Source organism: Megachile rotundata, chromosome 2 (genome assembly GCF_050947335.1).
Source record: "Megachile rotundata isolate GNS110a chromosome 2, iyMegRotu1, whole genome shotgun sequence".
NCBI classification, from domain to species: domain Eukaryota; kingdom Metazoa; phylum Arthropoda; class Insecta; order Hymenoptera; family Megachilidae; genus Megachile; species Megachile rotundata.
Genome location: NC_134984.1, coordinates 15,862,229 through 15,887,785, shown reverse-complemented (window position 1 = coordinate 15,887,785; position 25,557 = coordinate 15,862,229). Strand labels below are relative to the sequence as shown.

General features: G+C 32.5%; 4 protein-coding genes across 8 annotated transcripts in view; 2 read left to right on the top strand and 2 right to left on the bottom strand.

Moving 5' to 3' along the window:
• Window positions 1-14,704, bottom strand: part of rsh (Rap GTPase activating protein radish) — a 178,394-nt gene extending 163,690 nt beyond the window's left edge. The window contains exons 1-3 of the mRNA XM_076542047.1: window positions 14,155-14,704; window positions 13,905-14,085; window positions 13,691-13,819 (exon numbers count right to left, since the gene is read on the bottom strand). Coding sequence (XP_076398162.1) covers window positions 13,691-13,710 — 20 coding nt within the window. The 5' untranslated portion in view covers window positions 13,711-13,819; window positions 13,905-14,085; window positions 14,155-14,704. The remainder of the gene's footprint in view (window positions 1-13,690; window positions 13,820-13,904; window positions 14,086-14,154) is intronic.
• A 59-nt stretch (window positions 14,705-14,763) lies between these two features.
• On the top strand, window positions 14,764-21,805 carry LOC100878822 (uncharacterized). 2 transcript variants are annotated; one of them, XM_003704545.3, is made up of 10 exons: window positions 14,764-15,088; window positions 16,118-16,320; window positions 16,393-16,539; window positions 16,609-16,929; window positions 17,005-17,128; window positions 17,242-17,453; window positions 17,560-17,705; window positions 18,258-18,799; window positions 18,878-19,299; window positions 20,507-21,805. In XM_003704545.3, exons 2-10 carry the CDS (start codon window positions 16,201-16,203, stop codon window positions 20,624-20,626), a joined length of 2,154 nt encoding a protein of 717 aa, XP_003704593.1. In that variant the 5' UTR covers window positions 14,764-15,088; window positions 16,118-16,200; the 3' UTR covers window positions 20,627-21,805. The 2 variants fall into 2 exon arrangements, with proteins under 2 accessions (XP_003704593.1, XP_012143578.1); XM_012288188.2 differs by lacking the exon at window positions 14,764-15,088 and adding an exon at window positions 15,309-15,531.
• Window positions 21,806-22,794: 989 nt separating this feature from the next.
• On the bottom strand, window positions 22,795-24,003 carry mRpL41 (mitochondrial ribosomal protein L41). 3 transcript variants are annotated; one of them, XM_076542064.1, is made up of 3 exons: window positions 23,940-24,003; window positions 23,343-23,510; window positions 22,795-23,227 (listed from the first exon to the last, which is right to left on the bottom strand). In XM_076542064.1, exons 1-3 carry the CDS (start codon window positions 23,986-23,988, stop codon window positions 22,890-22,892), a joined length of 555 nt encoding a protein of 184 aa, XP_076398179.1. In that variant the 5' UTR covers window positions 23,989-24,003; the 3' UTR covers window positions 22,795-22,889. The 3 variants fall into 3 exon arrangements, with proteins under 3 accessions (XP_076398179.1, XP_012143582.2, XP_012143585.2); XM_012288192.2 differs by lacking the exon at window positions 23,940-24,003 and adding an exon at window positions 23,747-23,782; XM_012288195.2 differs by lacking the exon at window positions 23,940-24,003 and adding an exon at window positions 23,741-23,774.
• A 174-nt stretch (window positions 24,004-24,177) lies between these two features.
• TfIIFbeta (transcription factor TFIIFbeta) lies at window positions 24,178-25,450 on the top strand. 2 transcript variants are annotated; one of them, XM_012288196.2, is made up of 6 exons: window positions 24,178-24,317; window positions 24,414-24,565; window positions 24,639-24,728; window positions 24,790-24,914; window positions 24,988-25,131; window positions 25,208-25,450. In XM_012288196.2, the coding sequence occupies exons 1-6, from the start codon at window positions 24,301-24,303 to the stop codon at window positions 25,364-25,366; spliced, it is 687 nt and encodes a 228-aa protein (XP_012143586.2). In that variant the 5' UTR covers window positions 24,178-24,300; the 3' UTR covers window positions 25,367-25,450. The 2 variants fall into 2 exon arrangements, with proteins under 2 accessions (XP_012143586.2, XP_003704594.2); XM_003704546.3 differs by having other exon boundaries at window positions 24,203-24,351.
• Window positions 25,451-25,557: the final 107 nt, after the last annotated feature.

Here is a 25,557-nt window from a genome sequence, read left to right as displayed (position 1 = left end):
GTATGCATATGATATATGCAGAATAACATTTGAATTTTATGACACATATCATACATATATTGTTTCTTGATATGCACACATGTGTATATGCACACATGATCTAATATAAGCATGATACATATACATGTAATATAAATGTAATTGTATGATGCATATGCACATATCGTTTTTAGAATTAAAATTATGTACTTGTTGTACACACATGCACACATGTGTCCATACACACATGACCTAATATGGGCATGACATATGTACATGTAGTATAACATTTTAATTTTACGATACATATACATATATAGCTTTCTGAACAAAAAATATGTATTACGTATAGAATATAAAATACGGTATAATAAAGTACATTTGAAGCACATATATTTTCCAGCAATATTGCCTCGATAAAGAAATTCGAATAAACTGCAGCACTTGTAAAAAGTGCACTCTGCACGTTCGCAGAGAGTGTTTTTGTACATTTACAGGAATGTTTACGAGTAAAAGTAAATATACAGGTATATGTGGAGTACGTATGAATAATTGAAGAGCTATTTGAAACGTTGAAGTTAGATGAGTCAGGCTGTATAGAGAAATGTCAAGTTGCAGAACGCACGAAACGTAGGCAATATATCGTTCGTGGCTCGAGTAATTTTTGATACGCCAGTTCTAATTTCACCCGGGGTGTATCCTTATCCGAAATACCTTCGCGACACGATTGTGACATAAGTTTGGACAAAGTGGCGACCGAAATAAATCGCGGGTCTGGCCGAGTTTTGACAACGAAGGAAACTGGCTACACCCGAGAACCGGAACGTAGGCGTGAGAACCGAGCCACGTGCGAATATTTCGAATATCGAATTTGAATCAGGATGCTCGAGACTTCATACTATCCTCGAAATCTGCCAAGAAACTACCTACGAAACATCCGAACAATCCGAGGCGTTCACGGTGCACCCTGATCGTTCGCATACTTTAGAATTAGGTATTAACTTTCTGTGTTACCAGCGAAACTTTTTCGGCCAATGAAATTATATAATCGAATAGTCGTGTTCGACTTTTTTCATAATAGTTCATTTCTTACACTTTTATATCTCGATTGATAATTTATTGACGTAACCTAACCTGACCTAACCAATTTTTATCATAATTACTTTCTTCGATTTTTATAGCACGATTGATAATTTATTAACTTAAACTAACCTAACCAATTTTTGGCATAATAATTACTTTCTTCAATTTTTATAGCTCGATTGATAATTTATTAACCTAACTTAACCTAACCTAACTTAACCAATTTTTGTTATAGTTATTGCTTTCTTCAGATTATATATCTTGATTGATAGTTTATTAATTGATAGGTACTGATTGATAATTGGGTAGTGTTCTTCAATTTCAAAATTTCAAATCTCCAAATTTCCTAAATACCAAAGTTTCAAATCTTCAAACCCAAATATTCCCAAATTTCCAAATACCAAATTCAGAATTCCCCAAATTTCCAAATGCCAAATTGAAAATTCCCCAAATTACCAAATGCCAAATTTAAAATTCCCCAAATTTCCAAATGCCAAATTTAATATTCTCCAAATTTCCAAATGCCAAATTGAAAATTTCCCAAATTTCCAAATACCAAATTAGAAATTCCCCAAATTGAAAATTCCCCAAATTTCCAAATGCCAAATTGAGAATTTTCCAAATTTCCAAATGCCAAATTAGAAATTCCCCAAATTGAAAATTCCCCAAATTTCCAAATGCCAAATTGAGAATTTTCCAAATTTCCAAATGCCAAATTAAAAATTCCCCAAATTGAAAATTCTCCAAATTTCCAAATACCAAATTGGAAATTCCCCAAATTGAAAATTCCCCAAATTTCCAAATGCCAAATTGAGAATTCCCCAAATTTCCAAAAGCCAAATTGAGAATTCCCCAAATTGCCAATCCCAAAATTCCCAAATTCCTCAACCTACGAATTTCCCAAAAATATCAAATTTCTAAATTCCAAAACTCTTAATTACGCCAATGCGTCCCAAATGTTGCAATTCTAATCAACGTTCGATATCTCAGCAAAACAAATTTGCACAACAGGGTAGTTCGCTCGGAAACAAAAAGGCGATGCAATCGTTTCGTTTCACTTATTTCGTTGAGTAATTATTTATATATCCCCGACGTTCGCCTAATTACGACGATCCCCTGGTGTTCTAATAAAAACAAAATTTATTATATGGAATGATGGATCACGGATAATTTACATTTTCACTTACATTTTTTGTTGCACCGTTACTTAATAACGCCTGCGAGTGTACGTAAAGTACGATAAACATCTAATGATCTAACGAAATACATAAATTAACGCGATTATTCTTGAAAAAGAACAAAAACCAGTTTAATTACCATTTCGCGATGATCTAGTAATTCCCATAAATCATCTCGATTACGATATGCATCTGGTGAGCTAATGGCGTTGCAACATAGAGAACTTCTGTTCTTAATTGCAATTTATTTGATAATTCGGGGAGATAATTCTGAATAGGGACTTTGTACTAAAGAATACTGTTCCAGTTGAAACAAAAAAAAATAGTAAATCAATTTAATATTTTGTTATTTTATATTTAATCGATATCGTATTTCTAGGGATTTTTAAAGATTTCAAATGTTTAGTTGGGTTAATAATTTGGGAATTTCAATATTTGGGAATTTTTGGAATTTGGGAATCTAGGGATTTTTAGACGCAGGTAATTGGAAGGCTAGGGATTTTTTTATGTGGAGATTTTGGAATTTAGAAATTTGGAGATTTAGGGATTTGGGGATTTAAGGATATAGGAATTTTGGGATTTAGTGATTTGGAAACCTAGGAAATTGGGGATTTAGAAATATGGAAATTTAGGGATTTGAAGATCTAGAAATTTGGGGACTCTGGGATATGGAAATTTAGTGATTTGGGGATTTAGGGATATATAAATTTTGAAATTTGGGGATTTAGTGATTTGGAAATCTAGGGAATTGGGAATTTACGAACATGGAAATTTAGGGATTTGGAGATTTAGGAATTTGGGGATTTAGAGATATGGAAATCTAGGAATTTAGGGATTTTAGGATACTGAAATTCAGAGATCTGGAGACCTAGAAATTTGATGGCTTTGCAATTTATAACCTAGGAATTTCAAAATTTAGAATATCTAGGGTTTTTAGTATCTAGTGAGTTTTCAATAAAGACACTTGCACACCTCAGAAATCAAAGAAGTCAAGAATCTAAAAATTCAAAAACTACAAAAGCCAATATAGAAATATAGTCTACAAATTTACGATTTTAAAAAATAGCAAAATTACTAAATATAAAAATTCGAAGAACTCGACAATTTCCAGAATTTATAAACAATTAGATGAATATTCGAAATATGAAAAAGATTGCGAATTAAAAAACGTATGCAGAAGTTATCGAAAGAGAGTGCACATTGCAGCCGGGTGTACCATCAATATTTTTTCCCTCGTGCAGCGTTCGATGAAGCTTCACGGGACAGCATTGTTTCCCGGTCGTTCCCGCGGAAACGTCTCCCTGTTATTTCAGGTTGATTTCAGTTCTATTTGCAGATGCCTGGCGCGAACATGGCGTTGGCATTTCGTAAATCTTGCTCGTTTAACCGTATCGGGCGTCGGTGGAGACAACGAGGGCTGAGGCGACGGAGGCGGTGGATGCGTCTTCTTACGTTGACGCGATAAAGCGCGCCTCAAAGGAGGGCCGGGGAACCTGCTGGGACCCTGGATTGACGTCATTCGATGACGTCAAGCAGGACCGTGCCGAAACCCACCAGGAACCACGCTCAACCATCCCGAATATCCTTCCTACGTGACCTACTGCACCTACTCCGCCACGCTCCAACAAATCATTCTATTTCTGCCTCCCTCGTCAACCTTCTTATCTATCTGCTCGTTTCATTCTTATTGCCTACTATGTCGATCAAATTGACACTAAAATGACCTGACAACTGCCGTCCAAAATTTTATTACTTTTATGGTTAGTACTGAAACTCAAATTAAACATACTTTCAGGTTTAACATTTTTTATTATAAAATGTTGTTTTTCGTGAAAATGGATGTTAGAGTTTGTCGCTTTATTTGGATACACTATGCGTGTGCAATATTTATATTTTTATTTAAATTTCAATTTAAGGGTGCATTTAGGGTTGGTAGTTTTAGTGATATGTTCACAATATTTTTTGCAAGTACTTGGTATCAGTATTTTTTATTGAATTCTTAGTTATGTTGTTTGATAAGTTCATGTGGAGAATATCACACAGGTGACGTGTTCAGAGTGTTAACACCAAAGCCACCAAACATTTAAATGACCTCTCCACATGTTTTTTATTACAAATTACACAATTTAAAGTGCTTCGTTTAAGTGAGTAGAATTAGTGTTAACTAAAATTATTAGCTGATCAAGGTTCTTATTAAAATACATTCAAATTGTGTTCCTATTAATAAAAGATGTTAAATACACCTATTCATGAATGAACAAAATGTATTAAACAACGTTAAAGTAAATATTAAATAAATCAATCTGTGAATTACAGAAATCTATTCATTAAGCAAATGTATGAATTAAAATTTATGGACGAAGTGATATTAAATAAATCTATTTACGAACCATCGAAATTTATTCATTAAATAAATCTCTGAATCTAATCACTGAATAAACCTATCTCTGCTATGTCCGTCACACATGAATTAAACCACAGCTTAATTAAATGTCTATGACCCGTTATATAAATCAGACCTTTCGAGTTCTATCTGAAAGTGCAAATCATTGAATACTTCATCCTGATACCTACAATATGTACATAATCCATTCTGTGGCTTGCTAAATATGGGTATACGTACTTCGATGATGAACGCGCTAACAAATTGTACGTCACAGTAGAAATGGACGTGCGTAGTTTGCTATACTTTAATGAACATGATATTTTTACATACGTATAGTATAAATATTATTGTCCCATTTTTCAATTAATATGTCTACCCTCTTTTGAATAATCGATTGAATTACATTCGTGACGTCAATATGTGAGGTATTAAATGTAGGTGTATAGTATATGGAATTAATGCGTATAGGTGGATGTGTTGGCTGGTGAATGTGTTAGCTGGGGATGTGTTAGCTGGTGGATGTGTTAGCTGGTGGATGTGTTAGCCATACACGTTAGATGTGTGTAGGTTGTGTATGTGATGGATGTACATAGGTGGTGTTACATGTATGTAGGTCTATGTGATAAAGGTATACAGCTGCCACACGTGTTAAATGTATATTGCTAGTATATGTGATGAATGTATGTAGCTAGTGTATGTGTGAAATGTATGTAGTATATGCGACAAGTGTATGGAGCTAATATACGTATATAGCCAGTCAACATATTAAATGTGTACATGTGTATCTGACACACATGTTAAATTTACATATTGTAGATATAATATGAGGACTAGTTAAGACTAATATGTAGACTATTCTAGATGTGAAATATGTATAGGTATATGTATATGTACCTGAATATGTACAGGTACACATACGATCACATATGTACAGTCCACATATATGTACATGGCTGATATACGTGATAAATGTATGTAACAGGTATATATATTAAATTTATATATCTAGTCAACATATTGAATGTGTGTATTCAGCATACGTGTTAAATCTATACATTAGGTATACATATGAGGTAACCACATATGTGAATACATTTAATAATGTACAGCTAGCTCACATTATTAACTAACTACAGCTAGTTATGTGTTAAATGTACATATAGCTAGTAAACACGTTTAATGAATATAGCTAATAAAAATGTTAAATGTATATAGCTAGTACATGTATTATATGCTTTAGCCAACGTATTAAGTGTATATCTAGTCAAGTACGTATTAAACGTACGTAGCAAGTGCACGTGTCAAATGTACTGCAGATACAAGAAGCAAAACATCAAGAGTAGAGTGTTAAAGCAGATACGACAGTCATTGAATCTTGGTACAGACGTGGAAAAAGTGACCACAATTACAGAAGAATGGAAAGCGTGATCGTAACAGGTGAAAACAAAAAAGATGGAACGAAGGGAAAGTTTTGTTGCGAAACGTTTATTTACCGTAACATCGAAATCAGAAGTACAGAATATATTTTGAACTGAGAATAAATTGAAGATTGAATGAAAAGAAAGACACCGAATTAATTATGTTATAAAAACTTAATACTATTGTTTTAATTTAATAAATCAGACATGAAACGCTAACCATTTTGATGTCAAACATTTTAATATCAAATTTATGTTCATTTCCATTAATAAAAAGTTGACTAATTATCCTACCAGACGCGACAAAAAACTTTACACCTTCGATCATAAAATTATAAAACGCTCTAATCGATAAATTACCTGCTGGTTAATCGAAATTATGAATGCAGCGAATAAATATTGAATACCAATGAAACCATCTATGTCAACTTTAAGTACCTTCACGCACGTCACAAGTAAGATCAATCTTCGTAATCCCATTATCTTAATCCCATTACTAGATGTTGTAATAATCCTAATGATTCGCATGGTAGCTTTTCCACCGATTCGATTACGTTATATTCTTCCGACTATCTTAAGTACATCATTTGATATTTACTTTTCGCGGTCTTTTATGTGCACAATTTTTGATAACGATATCAGTCGGTTTCGATGTGCACCTTCGCTTTTGTACACATTCGACGGTGTTTTGCAGACACTCGACAAATAAATATTATTCGTGATAGAATCGTATTACAAAAAAGTAGGTCAGGGATGTGTGACAATGGTTCTGTAAAAGTAGAAGTTAGATGTGGTAGAATGGAGTGGAGTATATCTAACTTGGGTGAGTTAGATTTTTATTTGTTGAGGGATTGTATAGGAGGAGCATTTGTTTTTTATTTGGAGGGATGTGAGGTTCGTTATTTCTGCATTTCCAAATTTCTATATTGACGAATTTCTAAATTTTCAAATTTCCACATTTCCAAATTTCCATATTCCCTAATTTTCACATTTCCAAATTTCCATATTCCCCAATTCCCACATTCCTCAGTTCCCACATTTTCCAATTCCCACGTTCCCTAATTCCCACGTTTCCTAATTCCCACATTACCCAATTCCCACATTTCCCAATTCCCACATTACCCAATTCCCACATTTCCCAATTCCCACATTCCCCAATTTCTACATTTCCCAATTCCCACATTACCCAATCCCCACATTCCCCAATTCCCACATTCCCAAATTCCCACATTACCCAATTCCCACATTCCCCAATCCCCACATTCCCCAATTCCCACATTCCCCAATTCCCACATTCCCCAATTCCTACATTCCCCAAATCCCACATTCCCCAATTCCCACATCCCCCAATTCCCAATTCCCCAATTCCTACATTCCCCAATTCCCACATTCCCAAATCCTCACATTAAAAAATTCCTAAATTCCCAAATCTCCACATCCCCTAAATCCTCCATTCTGAAATCTCCAAATTCCCAAATTCTCACAATCTTTAATTTCCACGTCCCCAAATTCCTCACTTCTGAAATTTCTTAATTCCCAAATTCCTAAATCCTCAAACCCCTAAACCTCCAAATTTTCATATTTCTAAATTAGAAATTTCTAGGTTAGAAATTTTCAAATTTCTAAAATTCTAAATTTAAAAACTCTGTATTGTATTCTAAAATATTCTATAATACACATATTGTATAATAAATTCTGTAATGTAATAATTCCATAACATCAGTCTTCTGTAATGCAATAATTCTCTACCATTACAATTCCATAATAATATGACAACTCTATACATTATAACTCTCTAACATAATTCTGTAAATGCAATACTATACATAAACATACAATGAACTTCCCATATTGCATCCGCGATTTACCAACTTTCAATTGCACCATCTCTCAATTTAAAAATTAATTAAACACTCTTTAATCCGCAAATAACTTCATTTCGAAACACCGTCTGATGCGCGACGCGTCAACTCTCAAAAACACATTATTGTCGGTTAATTCGACATCGAGTTTTCGAGCACTAAAAAAAAAACACACACAAAAATTTATCCAAAACATTGATCAAAGTATAAATTAGTTGTATCAACTGTGAATATCATATGCCGGAAATATAATATTCTTTATGGCTGTTACTCTTCGGCACAGTATTTTTGTACCGTTCAAAATAACTTGAAACGTATATTTCCAACCAATTTTGCGGAATGAAAAAAAAATATCAGAGATGAACAGACTCGTATTCAGATTTTTATAATTCAATACATTCAGTTGTGAATGTTTCAACGATCCGAGTAATTTTATTCTCTAATTGAACGAATTTGTAGTCTCTTTCACACGCTCGGGCTCTTTCATTTTTGTTTCAATTATTAAACTACTAAATGTACCGGTTTTATTCGTTTTCGTGAAGGAAAATAGACAGGATAAATTTACGTAACACTACAAAATTAAATTTTAGTTTGCTTTTGTAATGAAGGATAAATATTTCATATTTTATCTTGAGATCATAAGAAACTAAAATGTTCAAAACTTCACGAAATATGTCGAAGAAAAAATTATTAAAAATTTCAAAGAAAAACTTTGTAATATTGTATGATTTAAATAATCAGTTTCTAAGATTTTTAAGAAAAATTTATTTTTATAATTATTATTATAAGTTTATTTTTATAATGAAAGATAAACATTTTACATTTTAGCTCAAGATCATAAGGAACACAACGTCCAAAATAAAACTTCACGAAATATCAATTTTTCAAAGGAAAAATTATTAAAAAATTCAAAGAAAGACTTTGTAATATTGTATGATTTAAATAATTAGTTTCTGAGATTTTTAAGACAAATTTATTTTTATAATTATTATTATAAGTTTATTTTTATAATGAAAGATAAACATTTTACATTCTAGCTCGAGATCATAAGAAATACTTAGAATGTCCAAAATGAAACTTCATGAAATAACAATTTTTCAAAGAAAAAATTATTAAAAATTTCAAAGAAAAACTTTATAATATAGAATAATTTAAATAATCAGTTTCAAAGATTTTTAAGAAAAATAAATTTTCAATTATCTTTTACATAAAGGTCACTTCAAGGTCACTCAAAGGTTACTCTCAGGTCACCTCAACGTTCAAGATCACTCTACGGTCACCAAAATCATTGAATGTTGAAATCACGTACAAACTTACGTGATCAGAACTCCATAGCACAACTTAAGAAATACCTTTTATAAAAACAGAATTTCACCGCAATTTCTAACAAAACATTTCTGCGTCGAAAATTGCTTAAATTTTCAGACGAACTTGCGTATAAAACTAATGTTATAAATCAGGCGAGAGTAACATAAATCGCGAAACGCGTCTGACGCACAAAGTGTTGCTCTCGGAAAAGCCAGAAAAACAAAGAGAAAGAAGAAATAGAAAAGCGAGGGGGAGAGACACCGCGAAGCGACAAGGTTGAAAAGACGACGAAGAAAAGTGTGTCTATGTCGCTAGACTTTCTTCCGCAATCATCGCGAGCTTTCGAGTGCATCAACAACGCGTGTCGGGGTTCGTCTGTTTTAATTATGACGCAGTTGGAGCATATTACGCTGTGGTGCCGAAAATACGTCGATGAAAGACCCGCGATGACGCTCGAGACCGCTCGGGGGAACGGGATTACGTTTAACGCGAATAAATTACTTGCGTGCGATCTTTAAAAAGTTCTACGAATTATGTCTTTTTCCCTCTGCGATCATTTGCCCGGGGATTTCACGAGATATTTAGGTTGAAGATGGCGGAATTTTTGAAGAGAACTGGTAATGTGATATTGAGGAAAATATTTTTTAATTTTGATAACTGATGATTGTTTTGTGTATGATTTTGGGGTGTTTATTGAGGGTCGTAGTGTATTTTAGTGGAATGGGGTTGTGGAATTTTGGGATGTTGAGATGGGAAGTTAGGAATTTTTGTATTTTGGAGATGGAAGTTTGAAGTCTGAGGTTTGGACCTGTGGAAATTTGGAATTTTTGGAGTTTGGGGGTTGGAAGGGAAATGTGGGATTTTGAAGTTTTGGAACTTTGGAACCTTGGAATTTGGTAATTTAGAAATTTTGAAATGCAGGAACTTGGTAATCTGAAAATTTGGTAATGTAGAAATTGGAAGATGTAATTTGTTAATTTAGAAATTTGGGAATGTGGAAATTTAGGAATGTGGGAATTGGGGAATGTGGGAATTGGGGAATGTGGGAATTGAGGAATGTGGGAATTGGGGAATGTGGGAATTGGGGATGTGGGAATTGGGAAATGTGGAAATTTGGGAATGTGGAGATTGGAGAATGTGGAGATTGGGGAATGTGGGAATTTGGAAATGTGGAAATTTGGGAATGTGGAGATTGGGGAATGTGGAGATTGGGGAATGTGGGAATTGGGGAATGTGGGAATTGGAGAATGTGGAGATTGGGGATGTGGAGATTGGGGAATGTGGAAATTTGGAAATGTGAAAATTTGGAAATATGGAAATTTGAAAATATAGAAATTTGGTAATTTGAAAATTAGAAACACAGAAATTTAAAAATCTGAAAACAGTAATATGAAAATTTGCAAATATAAAACCTTGCAAACTTCCAAACTTGCAATTATAAAACTTAAAAAATTTGAAAATATAAAAGCTTGATAATCTAAAAATTTGAAACTTTGAAATATCAAAATTTCGTAAAATAACATTCAAGTTACAATGCACTACCCCTAACTAACTGTATACATAATTAATCTCATTATCGCCATATTTTGACCAAATTAATCCACAATCATGCAAGCTAAACATAATTCAACAAATCTAAATTTAACTTCGTTTATGAATATTTCGACCTCCAATCTAAAAATACATACATTACTCGAATTAAGTGATAAAATGATAAGTGAATTTTTCAAATTATTGACGCAAAGGCAAGAATAAAATGAATAATTGATACACAGTATCACGGATCGTACCTGCACTTGCCATTCAAATAAGTGATACATAAACATTAACGCTATAAAAGTTGATTATCGAGATAAAAAAAGTTGACTGTGACATCGTCCGAATCTATTATTACCGTAATGAAAAATGAGCTTGTTCGATGACTGCTTCCACTTCCAATTACAGTAATCATAAATTCATGCGTTTTTCCTTATAATAATTATATTCATACCTACTTTACACGAAACGCAAACTTCAGTTATTGCTAGATAAAAGACGCAGTTATGTTAATTTCCCTGTAACCTGCACTGTAATCAGCTGCATTTTTTTTCTAATTTTTCATATTTTTATCTTGGATTTTTTACATTTCTTTGTTTCATTGATTTGTTAATTTTTATCTTTTCAAATTTTTATTTTTTCAGATTTTTATATTTACAAAATTCTCAATTTCCAAATTTCTAGATTTCCAAATTTCCAAATTTCTAAATTTCTAATTTTTTAAATTTCCACATTTCCAAATTAGCAAATTAGCAAATTAGCAAATTTCTATATTTCTAATTTTCCAAATTTCCAAATTTCCAAATTTCCAAATTTCCAAATTTCTATATTTCTAAATTACTAAACTGTTCAATGTTCAAATTTTCAAATTTTCAAATTTCTAAATTTCTAAATTTCTAAATTTCTAAATTTCCAAATTTCCAAATTACTAAATTACCCAATTTCTAAATTTCCAAATTTCCAAATTCCCAAATTACTAAATTACCCAATTTCCAAATTTCAAAATTCCCAAATTACCCAATTTCTAAATTTCCAAACTTCTCAGTTTCAAAATTTGTAAACTCCCCAATCCCCAGCAATCACATTTACCAAATTACATTAATAAATCTAATAACCTACTAATAACTAATAATCTTCCCAAACAATTCCTCTTACGCCACCATTTATTATGAAACAATCTTAAAAAAATTATCTGAACCACCATTTGTCAAAATAACAGTTTTATACCGCCCATTAAAAATAAAAGAGATTATTCGAACGATAATTCGATCGTATAAAAATGTATACGTCGATAACGAGCAAATTACGATTCATTATTTCCATTATTTCTATTATCTACCGTCATTATCTATAGTTATCTAACATTTGAATAAGATTTCGCTCTTCTCGATCGTAGGCGTATCTAACCTCGAATCGTGCACGACCGATGTGTATAAATTATTACGGACGTAATAACGTTCGCAAATGTAGAATGCTACCGCGCATGTTAATTTTACAGGCATAACGCAGTTACATCCCTGTGTGGGAAGTTGCTCATGTAACCTTTACTTAACTAGCGATAAATACGATTACATTGGTATTCATGAATATTTCATTTTCTGCTATACAGTCACGATAACTAGGATAATCGGGGAAATATATATGCACTTGTACACGTTCGACGAAATGTCAAAAAGAAACGGAATTTGTTTATCTGATAAAAAGATGATATACTGTTATAGTTACTTATCGATTTCTGCATTTTCAAATTTGTAAACTTCTGAATTTACAAATTTGCAAGTTGACAAGTTTACAAGTTTATAAGTTTGCTAAGTTAGAAATTTAGGAAGCACAAACTTTACAGAGTTACAATTTATAAAGTTAGGTTAGGTTTATACAGCTGGAAGTTTGCAGTTCAAGTGTAAAAAGTTACAAAGTTACAAAGTTACAAAATTACAAAATTACAAAGTTACAAATGTACAATGTTACAAATGTATAAAGTTACAAATGTACATAGACACAAATTTATACATTGGCACATTTACAATCAAGTGTACAGATTTACAGATTTATAAATTTACAGATTAGCAGATTTACAAATTGGCAAAATTACTGATTTACAAAGTCACAGACTGAGAAAATAGCTTTACAAATTTCTAACTCTACAGATTTACAAATTGTGAAACTTGTTTAGTATTTGTATTAGAGAAAGTATTACACAATTGTTTGTCGTAATTAAAAACCATCTTCCGTTTGATTATATAAATTTGATATATACTATTTTCAATTCACCTTATCTATATAGATAACTTCTTTTCCGACGGTCGTCAGCGGTTTGACGATCGTCCCCGTCATCGACGGTGGTAGATAATTAATTCTGGTAAATACTGGTAACTTTTTTTTGTACAATTGACGTCAAACCTCGCTTCTTTACTGTAAGCGCTTTTTAACAGCATGCAAACTACCTTTTTCGTGAATCACGTTAAGATTAAACGTGTACTCCTTTTTTTCTGTGACAAGTAAATATTATTGGTACGAAAAAATGAAAACTAATTACGTGCGCGTCACAATTGTTGTGGCAGGTCAAGGGACACGTCAAACGATTACCCTTCAGCTGTTTGTTATCGTCCCCGATAAAATATCAGACGTGAAGAAGATTTAATTATCAAAGCTCCTGATTAGGTACAAAACACTTGCTTTTCGTGTGACATTCTGTTTCGCAAGATATTCAATATCTTGATCACTTGCTATCGTGTTTAATGTAAATATGTGCAATCTTGCAGTACGTGTGACATACAAGAGCAACATACTCTCATTACGTGTTCGTCAAACACGTTAGAATATTTTTACATATATTGGCCAGAAATTTCCGGATAAAATCCATCAGAATGCAATAATATTTAAAACTCAATAAAATTACAGTTACACCAGTAATAAATTATAATACTATAAGTATAATACCACAATGGCTGTAGCATCATGCACTCATTTGGCGGGCAATCGTGTTTGCAGATATTCTTTCTGTCGTTTTTGAACACCAGATGTATACAATCTTTATTAGTTGCTGTTTTTCCAATTTAATAATTTCGACTGAAATTTTGAAAGGTTAAGATCATGGAACGTTATAATTTTAAAGAGTTAAAATTAAAAAAAATGATAGGTTATAAACGAATACCTTTGCACCTAAAGTTACGGAAACCCGCATTAAAACGATAGATCGAATTTTATTGTCACCTCGATAGCTCGAAAACTATGTTCTTTGTACTCCACTACAAGAACCTCTAAAACTCGAAATAAAATTCACTTGATTTCGAATTATTTATCACATACGCAGCTACATTATTTTACTCCTGTAACTCGAAATTAAAATAGCCTGACTATAAGTCCAAGTTCACGTCAGTAAATCAAACTTTTATTGCTGCTACCTTTACAACTCGAAGTTTATAGTTATGTACCAGAAGATGCTAAAAACCAGTCATACGATGTCTCTTTCCATTCAACTACTCATTCATGTTCAAAATTTAAGTTCCTTCTTTCCATTATCCGTAACACACAAAAAATTATTAACCTTCGTACCACAACGCTTCTGTACGTCGAAGTTTCGTTCGGTAATCCTCTGTTACTGAAAACTTTCGATAAATCGAAATCTGTATAACTCGAAGACTCGCGGCTCTTCCGTTGAGTTTCGAATTATCGAAGTTCGACTGTATATACCGTACGATCTTGTAATCAACGTGCTTTACGTACGTACGTTCGAAATAAAAAATGATCGGAGACAAGACGAAAGAGGAAGAAGTCGATCAGTCGACCACGTGGTGTAGCATACGGGCTATTTGCCTTGCAATTACACCCAGGAACAATTAACGATGAGACGATAGTAGCACGTACGTTGACGTCAATTGTTGAAGATAACGCTTGCGCGCGCGTGTACATTCCGCGATAGTGGGGACACTAGATCGGGTGGGGGAAAAAGGAAGATAGGGTGGTGGTGACGGTAGTAGTGGTAGTATTCGCTAAGAATGGCTTTGATATAGATAAGGGACGAAGAGGGAAGAGGAAGCATCAGGGGCCGGCGACTCTGGCATAGCAGGGGGGTAGCAACATGGCCGTCGGTCAGTCGGTATCGAACCGTCGTATTGCGCGAAGCTCCTACGACCCTCGTCGTAGGAACGCAGCCGTTCCGAAACGAGATTCGGAATCTCGTAAACGTGAAGGACGACTTCTCACCGATGGCATCGGCTCTCCGACCTTACGCACCCGTCGAGGTCGACAGCGCCAACGCGTTTCTTTCGCTTCGTAAACGGTTCTACCGGTTCGAAACGTGTTGTACCCGGTAATTCGGAGCCAGGATCGAACCACGTAAGTATAGTCGAGTATCTGTCAGGCGACGTCTGCTTTTCACCGTCATCGACGTTATCAATTCTTACGATAAGCTTACCGGGTTCAGTGTTCTTTGACTCTCAGTCTTTTTTTTTTGCTCTGCTCTTTTTTTCTTTTTATCGTCTTATCGAGGACTATCGACGGGTATCGATCCTGGACCCGTCGATAGGCGAGAGGTCGTTGTCGATCCATGACGTCAGTCGAGAATACCTATTGTACTTGTTGCAGGAAGCTTTTACACTTTTGTGAGGAAGCTTCTCTTGCAAGCCTCTTGTGCTTTTAGTAGTTTTGCGCTGGATTATATCTATGCAGTTTTACCTTGCACGCTGCACGTAGGACGTGTGAACAGCTCTTGTTGAAAATGTCCTTTACGAACAACGTGATGAAACTATTTCTGTATAAAGAAGTTTTCAGAGACATTGGTAAAATAGTATTTCGAATAGGAAATGAAAATATTTCGCGAGACTACTTCTTTCTCTGTATTAAATTGGTTAATTTGAGATAGTAATGCATTTTTGCATCGATTGAAGTATTTTTGTGGATTACAAGGCCTTGTATTGTGATTCCTATTTACTTTTTATTGTTGTAATAACATGTCTATAACAGAGTAATTAATACATAACAATTGGATATTTTTATTCTACATTAAATCTATTTATTTTCTTTGTCTTTATCATTCCAATCATTTTCTGTAGTTATATTCAGTAAATAAGCACTGTAATTGATCTTAGATCTACTACTGTGATCTTGATATCTATCATAACTTAAATATCATATTACCAAGGCTATATGTACATAGCAGCCAATGATTCTTATACCAACTTTGCACTGACAATAGCAATTCAACATATCAATTGTGTTACGTTATATCCAAGGTTTACACATATACCTTTGAAACATGGTGAAACAACTTCTCCAGTCTCAATCAAAGATTTGAAATGATTAATACAAATTTAAAAATATAAATATTCTCAGATTTTCATATTTTGGTTACTTATTTCTTTTCAGTGATTTTGGTGAATTGTAAAATACAATAAGGAGGAACAATCATTTAAAATTTGTTGATAAACAAATTTACATATTTGTTAAAAATGGAGTCTGGTCAAGGGAAGAAACAAATTCGTGTAGGATTTTATGACATTGAAGGGACTATCGGTAAAGGAAATTTTGCAGTGGTAAAATTAGCTAGACATCGTATTACTAAGACAGAGGTAAATATCATATAAGAATATCCCTGATAATTTTATGTTTATTTTTTTATTATATAAAATTTATATTTTCAGGTGGCTATTAAAATAATTGATAAAACTCAGTTAGACCCTACCAATCTTGAAAAAGTCTATAGAGAAGTAGAAATAATGAAGCAATTGGAACATCCACATATTGTCAAATTATATCAAGTTATGGAAACAAAAAATATGATATATATGGTATGCTTATGGAACTTAAAAAAAGTTTAGTGTAATCTTATACCTATATTAATTTTATATTTTTACCAGGTGTGTGAATATGCAAGCAAAGGTGAAATATTTGACTATATTGCACGGTATGGACGAATGGGTGAACCTAGAGCTCGTGCAACATTTGCTCAAATACTTTCTGCGGTTGAATACTGCCATGCAACGGGTGTAGCGCATCGTGATCTTAAAGCTGAAAATTTACTCTTAGACGCTCAGATGAATGTGAAGATTGCTGACTTTGGCTTTAGTAATAGATTTTCTCCTGGTGAAAGATTAAGTACGTGGTGTGGTAGTCCCCCTTATGCAGCACCAGAAGTTTTTAGAGGAAAACATTATGCTGGTCCTGAAATTGATGTGTGGGTGAGTAATTTACCTATGTTTAATATGTGACATTTATCGTAAAGGGTTAAATATATCATAATTTTATTGTTGCAGAGTTTAGGCGTTGTATTGTATGTATTAGTATGTGGAGCACTGCCCTTTGATGGATCTACTCTTCAGTCTTTAAGAGATCGCGTTTTGAGCGGAAGATTTAGAATTCCGTACTTTATGAGCACAGGTACCTTTCTTATAGTTCTTTCAGCTCTCAAGTATCATGGTATTTGAGAGTTAAGAAATTAACGTTTTTACGAAGTCTTCGTCGGGAGAATATATTTCAAACTTCTTCCACAGATTGTGAAAGTTTAATACGTAAAATGTTGGTTTTGGAACCTGCCAAGCGATATACCATTCCTCAAATAAAAAGGCATCGCTGGATGGCCGGCTCTGCAGACACCATTTGTTCAATGATAATAACAAGATCATCATCATCCATCCAAGAACCAAATGAGCAAATACTTCGACTTATGCATAGTTTAGGCATAGATATTACACGAACTAGAGAGGTATTTTCTATTACATTTATTTGGAATAAATTAAAAAGTAACAGTTAATATAATATAGTTAATGTAACATAGTAATTATTAAACCAAGATCTTTGTCTGTTAACAGTCATTAAGAAACAGCAGCTATGATCATCATGCTGCTATTTATTTCTTGCTGTTGGAAAGGTTGAAGCAACATCGTATCAGCAGTACAGCAAATAATACTTGCTGGCCAGGTGTTGCAAGAACAAAAGAAGACAAATTCAAATCAAGGTAAATCTATGTTTTTATATTATTATATATTACATTAAGTTTAGTTTATATAATTTAATTTAAAGTTTAAAAATGTTTTACTTGACTTCCAATCCTACCAGTCAGAAAAACTTCTAAGAAAGCAATATGTTAATCATACAATTTTTATTTACAGCAATAGCTTAGTGGGACATTGATCTTTATTGATGGTGATGCATGTATTGAAGATTTAATCAGGACAGGTTGGGTTGGAAGCACTTTGCTGTCACTTTATTTTTGGTAATTGTGTTATTTTATTTCATTGCTTTTCTTTTTACTTGGAGTTATGCTTTTTCAAAATTGTATTGTATCATTTCTTTATTAAGGAATTACATAATTTTTGTTATGACATAATTTAGTAGATCATATGATTTGATACATTTTTAAAATTTAATAATAACTGACACAGCAAATAAGAGGTAGCAAAATCTCGGTAACAAAATCTACACGACCTTAAATCACCTGTTCATCGTTACAGACATCCGATACCTGGATAGAACTCTTGTATAAAATGCAACATGTATTTCCTTGTAGAACAAGAGAAGATACAACACGAGGTGGAAAGAGGTTCAGTTCAACAAGCTCTTCTACCGATGAAGGATGTTGTAGCGCGGAAGGCGATTTAGAAGAAGGTCCAAGCGGTGATGAATTAAGAGAAGCTCAAATTAAACTCGAAGAACATAGATTAGGCCTAGATCATGATATCAGTCAACGAATTGACAGTCAAATAGTCAATCGAAGATTAAGCGATTATCAGCAACATTTTGATACCCCACTTATGGATTCTATTGATCCTCCTAGTCGGACATTATTTATCGCGGGTGGTAGCGGTAGTTCATCGTCCGAGCTTTTCGAGTCTAGTTTTGACTCTGGTTGTCCACCAGATTACTCAGGGACAAATTCGTTCACGAGTAGCTTACCTTCTTGCACACCTCCACCACCTATGAGTCCATCACCAATAACGGGACGAATGTCAAGAGTTTCTCAAGGGCGTAGAGCTTCTGATGGTGGACCTAGATTATTATTCTATCAACAAGGTGGGGGAGATAGGCCAACCAAGCAACGAAGTATCCAAGGTATTGCAAATATAAATAAGACTAGTAAGACAAACAATTTTATTACGAGATAATAATAATTTTCTTCCGGCTTTATAGATTCTGGTAAAGCTAGAGGTCATTTGGACCTTGTTCATTTGAGACCACCGTCTACGCCGCCAGAGAATCAGTCACAGTTCAAAATTCGAGGAGACTCCAGTACGCAATTACAGTTGCTAGTTCAACAACGTATGTTGCAACAAAAACGAAACTTATATCACAGACACAGAGGTGGAGGAAGTCCAACACCGATACCGGTATCAACAAGTACCACGAGTAGACGCACTGAGCACGTACCAAGGCAGGACAGTTACAAATTAGCTCAAAGGACACAAATCTTGCCACCTTTATCTCAGGGACACGTTGATAGAGACTTTGTCGATAGAGAAAGAAAACGAGACGAAGAAAGATGGAAAAGTCTACCATCTCGACTAGCAGCAGATTGTCAGTTGGCAGAAAGGACACTGCTGTGGAGCCAACAGGTAATTCTATAAATAGAAATTTCAAAAATCGTTCGGATTAAACTGCCTAATAAAAAATAAAGTTATCGAGCCGGCATAAAAGAACGCAAAATAACTCGTTGGTATCTGTCCAATGATCATGACGTCATTGTTCTTTTGGAACACGTTTAAGTCGTGCCAAAATTGTGAACTCGATATAGAGTATTATGTTACCGTTCCTTTTATAATGTTAACATTGTTGTGGGCGTGTATCATGTCCACAACGATGTATCGATGTAAATATTATTATTAGCATTGTTTACGACATTAGCGACTAGACGTTACTTGTGATACGAGAGCACAATTAATTTGTGTTAGATTGCAAATAAACAATTATTTTTCTTTAATTTGGCAATTCATTGTTCACTCTAATTTGCCTTACTTCGTATCATGGGCGTAACCGGGATTTATTTTTATATTCAAAGTATTAATTAATATAATTGTAATTTAAGTTTTTCCTCTGGGTTAGAGTAAAAATTACTTTTGCTCTAAAGGGATGAATAAGTTTCCCTTTTTGTTGTCCCTGGCTGCGCCCATGCTGAATGCATGTGTACCAATCCTCTACTGAATATCTCAATCTCAGAGCAAGAACTGATTAAGTTTACTGTTTACATATGATAATACACAGTCAATTTGATGTTTCTAAATTTGTAAATTTCAAACTCCATATCTTGTACCATTGTTTTTTTACCTCCTTTAAAATCAGAAAATTGTGACTTAATACCATCTGACTCTGGGATCTAGATATGAATGTACAGTTAACAAAACAAAAAAATGTTATCTTTGTTTTTAAGAATTGCACTGCTGTATAACATTTGCGTTATCATATATACATATGCGCCTGAAATAAGACCAAGATTTATTTTGATAACTGTGCAATGTAATTTTAAATAGTTACTTATTTGCCTGTTAAATACACAATAGGACAATAACACCATTTTATGCACCGATACACCAACAACAATTCCAAAAAAAACTTAATCATGTATTAGCACAATTATGATGAAAAAGCCCCCCAAACAATACAGTGTTAAAACACGTAAACATTAAGCTTGAAAAATGCATATGATTTGTAGCACTTTTCCGTTATTTAGCTTCCTAGATTTTGTTTTGAATAGTTTGTAATGAAGGTATTGATTACAAAAATGACATACAAAATGTAAATAATTTAAAGAAGAAAATATATCAGGTGGGCCTTAGTGGAGGAGCATCATATTTGCCACCTGGCAGTGTAGGTGGCTTTTTATGGCCCACTGGAAGCAACCCTCATTCAACCATCTTCGAAAACGTTGGGGATCCAATGGAATGAACATCTACCCTGTTGTACTTTTAGTATTGGAGATTTTGAGTCTGAAAGACTAGACTAGACACATATAAAATACAATAAGCAGTATTGCCTTCCTAGTCTTTCCATATCAGTATTTTTATTTATATAATTATGTATTTTCTAAGTGTCCAAGAACAATGTTGTATACATTTCTTTGTAGAAGGATTTCCTCCATGATAATCTAGCTTTCATACACAAAATCTTTGATTGAATGGAAGGTACGTGTTACTAAATGTCAAAGACTTGTCCCTTTTGAATAATCTTCTTTTCTGAAACTGCTTTGAAACCACTCATACTTTATCATATATATTTATACAATCATATACGTCATTCATAGGAAAGTTATATGTATCACATATAGGTATATATATATATATATATATATATAATGAAAATGTATTGTTATTAAAAATCTTTGTCGTGTAGTAACACGTGCACCTGCCTTATTGATTGGCTGATTTTGTCAGTCAAATATCCAATTATATCATAGACTGATAATTAACAAGAAGAAACACCAACCAAGTTTATATTCATAAGCAAGTGGCATATGTCTTGCTATACAATGGCTCTGTTTAATTGGAAGTACAGCGTGTATACTTGTGCATATATGAATAATAATTATTAAAGAATGTTTTTGGCGTGCTTCCTCAATGCACTTCAACGAATAATCTTATAATAATAACAGTATTCTTTTCATACACTTTCGTCGCTTATTTTATATTAATTTTTATTATATTTCTTTAAAATAAATGTGAAATATTTATTACCGAGTAAAATGTAAAAAGTAACTTGATTTAATTTGAAGCATGACATTGTAATCATAATATATAATATAAGAAATACAAATATTGTAATCTTCACAGGAACAACTGTTATTTTAAAGTAGATGCAAGAAATATGCCACTTATGCTTTTTTATGCAATTAATCGAAGAGTGGAGTTATAAAATGAAAGAAACCACGTTAATGTTTTTTGTTATACATTTTTATTAATATTGTTGTACAAAACCAAATGTTTCGTCGGATTCCACTCTTCATTACGATCGTTATAGAGAACTAAGAAATGATACAAACAATAAATAGTGATAATTAGTAGCTGCTGTTTAAAGAAATAAAAAGAAAAGTGCTGCATTCTGTAAAGATGTTTAAATAAAATTGTTGTATACATGATCATAAACGAAAGTAGTAATTGTTTGTATTAAACATTAAACGTTTTATATAGCTTTTATTTGTCGCAAGGTGTACAAATTATTTCAATAATTATACATAATATTATCACTCAAAACTGTTTATAATAAATTGTTATTTTATTCAAAATGGAAAACCGAATGAGTCTGTTTTATGAAATTCTTACAATATTGTATTTAAATAAAAAAGAAAGAAACCAGTAATAAAAAAAAAATTCGTAAAACCAGAAAGTTTTTACATTTATATACGAATACAGCACTTTTTTAAAGCAAATATATAATTAGATTCTGGTAGTCTAGTCAGTAGAAAGCAATACCGGCCGCGCACAACTGACAACGACTTTAATATTCAAATTTTCCGCAATTTTTTACCCAACAAAACAATCAAACTTCGCTCAAAAAGTCTTTTGATAAGTGAAAAAAAGTAGCTGTTAAGTTAGCATAATCTCGACCCGGCAAATTGTTCTTAAAAAGACAGTCCAAGAATAAATTAAAAAGACCGCTGGAATTGAAAATCGGTTTTGACACTGCTGCGCATCACCGTCTATCCTTTTTTTGAACAAGTGCGACATTGCATTAAAGAAATTGATTTACTAGTAATATATTTACGTAAATAATATACCAATAAATTTCGCAACATCATTTTTATTAATAACAACAGTGATTTTTGTCAAAATTACACAACAGAATTATTATTTGGCCATATACTGCAACGCGTGCAAATACTTTGTAAAATAATTATTTACTATCAGATAATGACGCATTAAGAAATATTGTACAATAATCAGATAATAAAAATACAATAAATAAACTCCAGTTGAAATTAAGGATTTTCTACTAAATTAAACGATTTTCTTGAAGTCATGTATGATGGTAAATAATTATTATTTAAAATTGCGAAATTATCAACAAGTGTATACATTGCGCGTATGAACATATTGAATAAAATCATATGCAGACTGCAATATTGTTACTATTTTATTTGTAGAATGAAATTATTCAAATACTACAAACACTTATTTTTGCATATTTTGTATATGTTTTGACATGAACATATAATTCAGATTTCCACTCTCTCTGGTGTAAAAATATCTGTACCAGTTTTTTCAGCTCGAATTCTGGCTTCTTCAGGCGTTAATTTTTCATATTCACTAGGATTTAATGGTTCACCTTTTGAATCCAATTGCCCATTCTTAAAATCTTCTTTAATTTTCTTAGCATAAACAAAATTGAATAAGTCTTTAGCAGTATATTCACGCTGTTTAACTTCAGCTTTGTAAGAAACGTATGGCTTTAAATGGAAATCTTTTAAAGAAGGAACAATAAGTTCTGGTATCATTTCTGGTATATTAACAAATTTACCATCCACATATCTCCCGGTTAATCTTGTTCCTCTTCCTGAAAATAGTTTTTATTGTGTGAATAATGTTAAGAAAGTTTTTAATAGCAAAATCAAACAGACAAACTAAAAGTTATATTTTAATTAAAGATACATAAAGCAAAATCTACTTACTATCAATTGGTATATCACAATTGGGATTTGTAGCTTGGTCTTTTTTAAAGGCTCGGGTACCTCTTTTATTATAGATCTGTATCATTCGAAAATTTCGTTTACCATGAGCAATAGATGATGTTGAAATTTGTCGACTTATAATCATACATGTAGATGCCATTGTGTTACCTATGAAAATAATTAAACTACATATATATATTGTTAAACTAACAAATTATATTTAATAAATATAACATTTGTTGATAAGGTTAGAATATGCGATGTACTTGAGAGATTTATTTTTAGTTTATGAAAATAATTGAGTTTAAGATCATTTATCAGTAGACTAGAAATTACTATTTATTAACAATTGATTCTACTTCAACTTTAAATTGAAAATATTGTGCATTATATTATACGTATACTTTTGTTCACCATGTATATAACCATGAAGTAAGAAACAAGGTAGAAATTAGCACCAATAGAAATTGGCAAAATTAAATTTACAATTATTTGTTCTTCCCTATATCTACCTTATAACAATTAGTGATATCGTAATCTAATAATACAAACAAATAAATGTTTCTTGAGTATTTGGGAAAATATCTATAGTTGCACCTGTTGATAAACACCGTAAAAAATTACATGAAAACGAAGATAATTCCATTAACGCTTGCTAGGACGAATCACATTTCTGAACGAAGTAGTCCTAATAATTTTGTACTGTTATGTCTCACAATGGGTAATACAGCATGGTTTTCATAGTCTTAATCATCTATAATCATTGTTGTATGCCCTTTACAACAAAACAAAACGTTATTTTTTTACGGAATGGTAGATATAATTTCTATATAACGTAAGATTCTTATTAAAAAGAAATCATGTCAGGAAGTACTCCACACACGGAGAAAGAATTAGATTTAAGTAATGCTGGTAGAGGTGTGTGGCTCGTCAAAGTACCTAAATACATAGCGAATAAATGGGAAAAAGCACCTGGTAATATAGAAGTTGGAAAATTGAAAATAACAAAGTAGGTTTTTTTAATTCTATGCATGTTTCAATACTGTAATTTCACCTTACATATACTATTAGGAATCTTGGACAAAAGGCAGAAGTATCCCTGAAATTGTCTGAAGCTGTGTTAGCATTAAAAGAACCGGGAGAGGAAGAGATCCCAAAACAACATAGGTTAGATGTTACAACAGTAACAAAACAAATGTTAGGCGTATTTTCTCATGTTACACGTAAGTCATATTTAAATTGCTTTAACTACTTAATCAGATGCATTATTGTTTCATAAATGTAACTTTTGGTTAGCATCTACTAGTTCAGATTCTATTGTTCCTGAAACCGAGAAACTTTATATGGAAGGAAGAATTGTACAAAAATTGGAATGTCGACCATATGGTAAAGAATTTATTGTAATGAATTAAAAATTGTGAGATAATATGTATAATATTATTTTTAGCTGATAACTGTTATATGAAGTTGAAACTACAAAGTATTAAGAGAGCTTCTGTGCCACAAAGACAAGTTCAGCAACTAGATAGGGTAGTGCAAAATTATAAGCCTGTTTCTGATCACAAACATAATGTAAGTACCTTGTGAAATGTTAAAGAACATTATGTTAATATGCATTATTAACATATTTATATGTATTTTATAGATTGAATATGCAGAGAAGAAGAAGGCTGAGGGTAAAAAGATGAGAGATGACAAGGACACAGTATTAGATATGTTGTTTGCTGCCTTTGAGAAACATCAGTATTATAATATAAGAGATCTTGTGAAAATTACCAGACAACCAATTGTAAGTATATAATTTCATTGGTAAACATATGATTACTAAACTGTGAATGTTTGTTGATTTTTTTTTATTTCATTAGGTGTACTTGAAAGAAATACTGAATGAAGTTTGTAATTATAATCTGAAGAACCCTCATAGAAATATGTGGGAATTGAAGCCAGAGTACAGACATTATAAAGAAGAAGAAAAGTCCTCTGAAAATGCTCAGAAAAAGGATGATGAATCAGACGACGATTAATTTATGGTATTTGGATGTTTTTTTAATTTTGATTTATTCCAAATAAATTTTTAAATAAAATATTTTACAACATTTTAAACTTAAGGCTGTGCAACATAAACATGATTTTTAAACAATTCTTTAAATATTGTACATTGACATTGTTGTGTTCTGTTAATAAGAAATCAAATTAAGTATGTGTAGGCTAAATT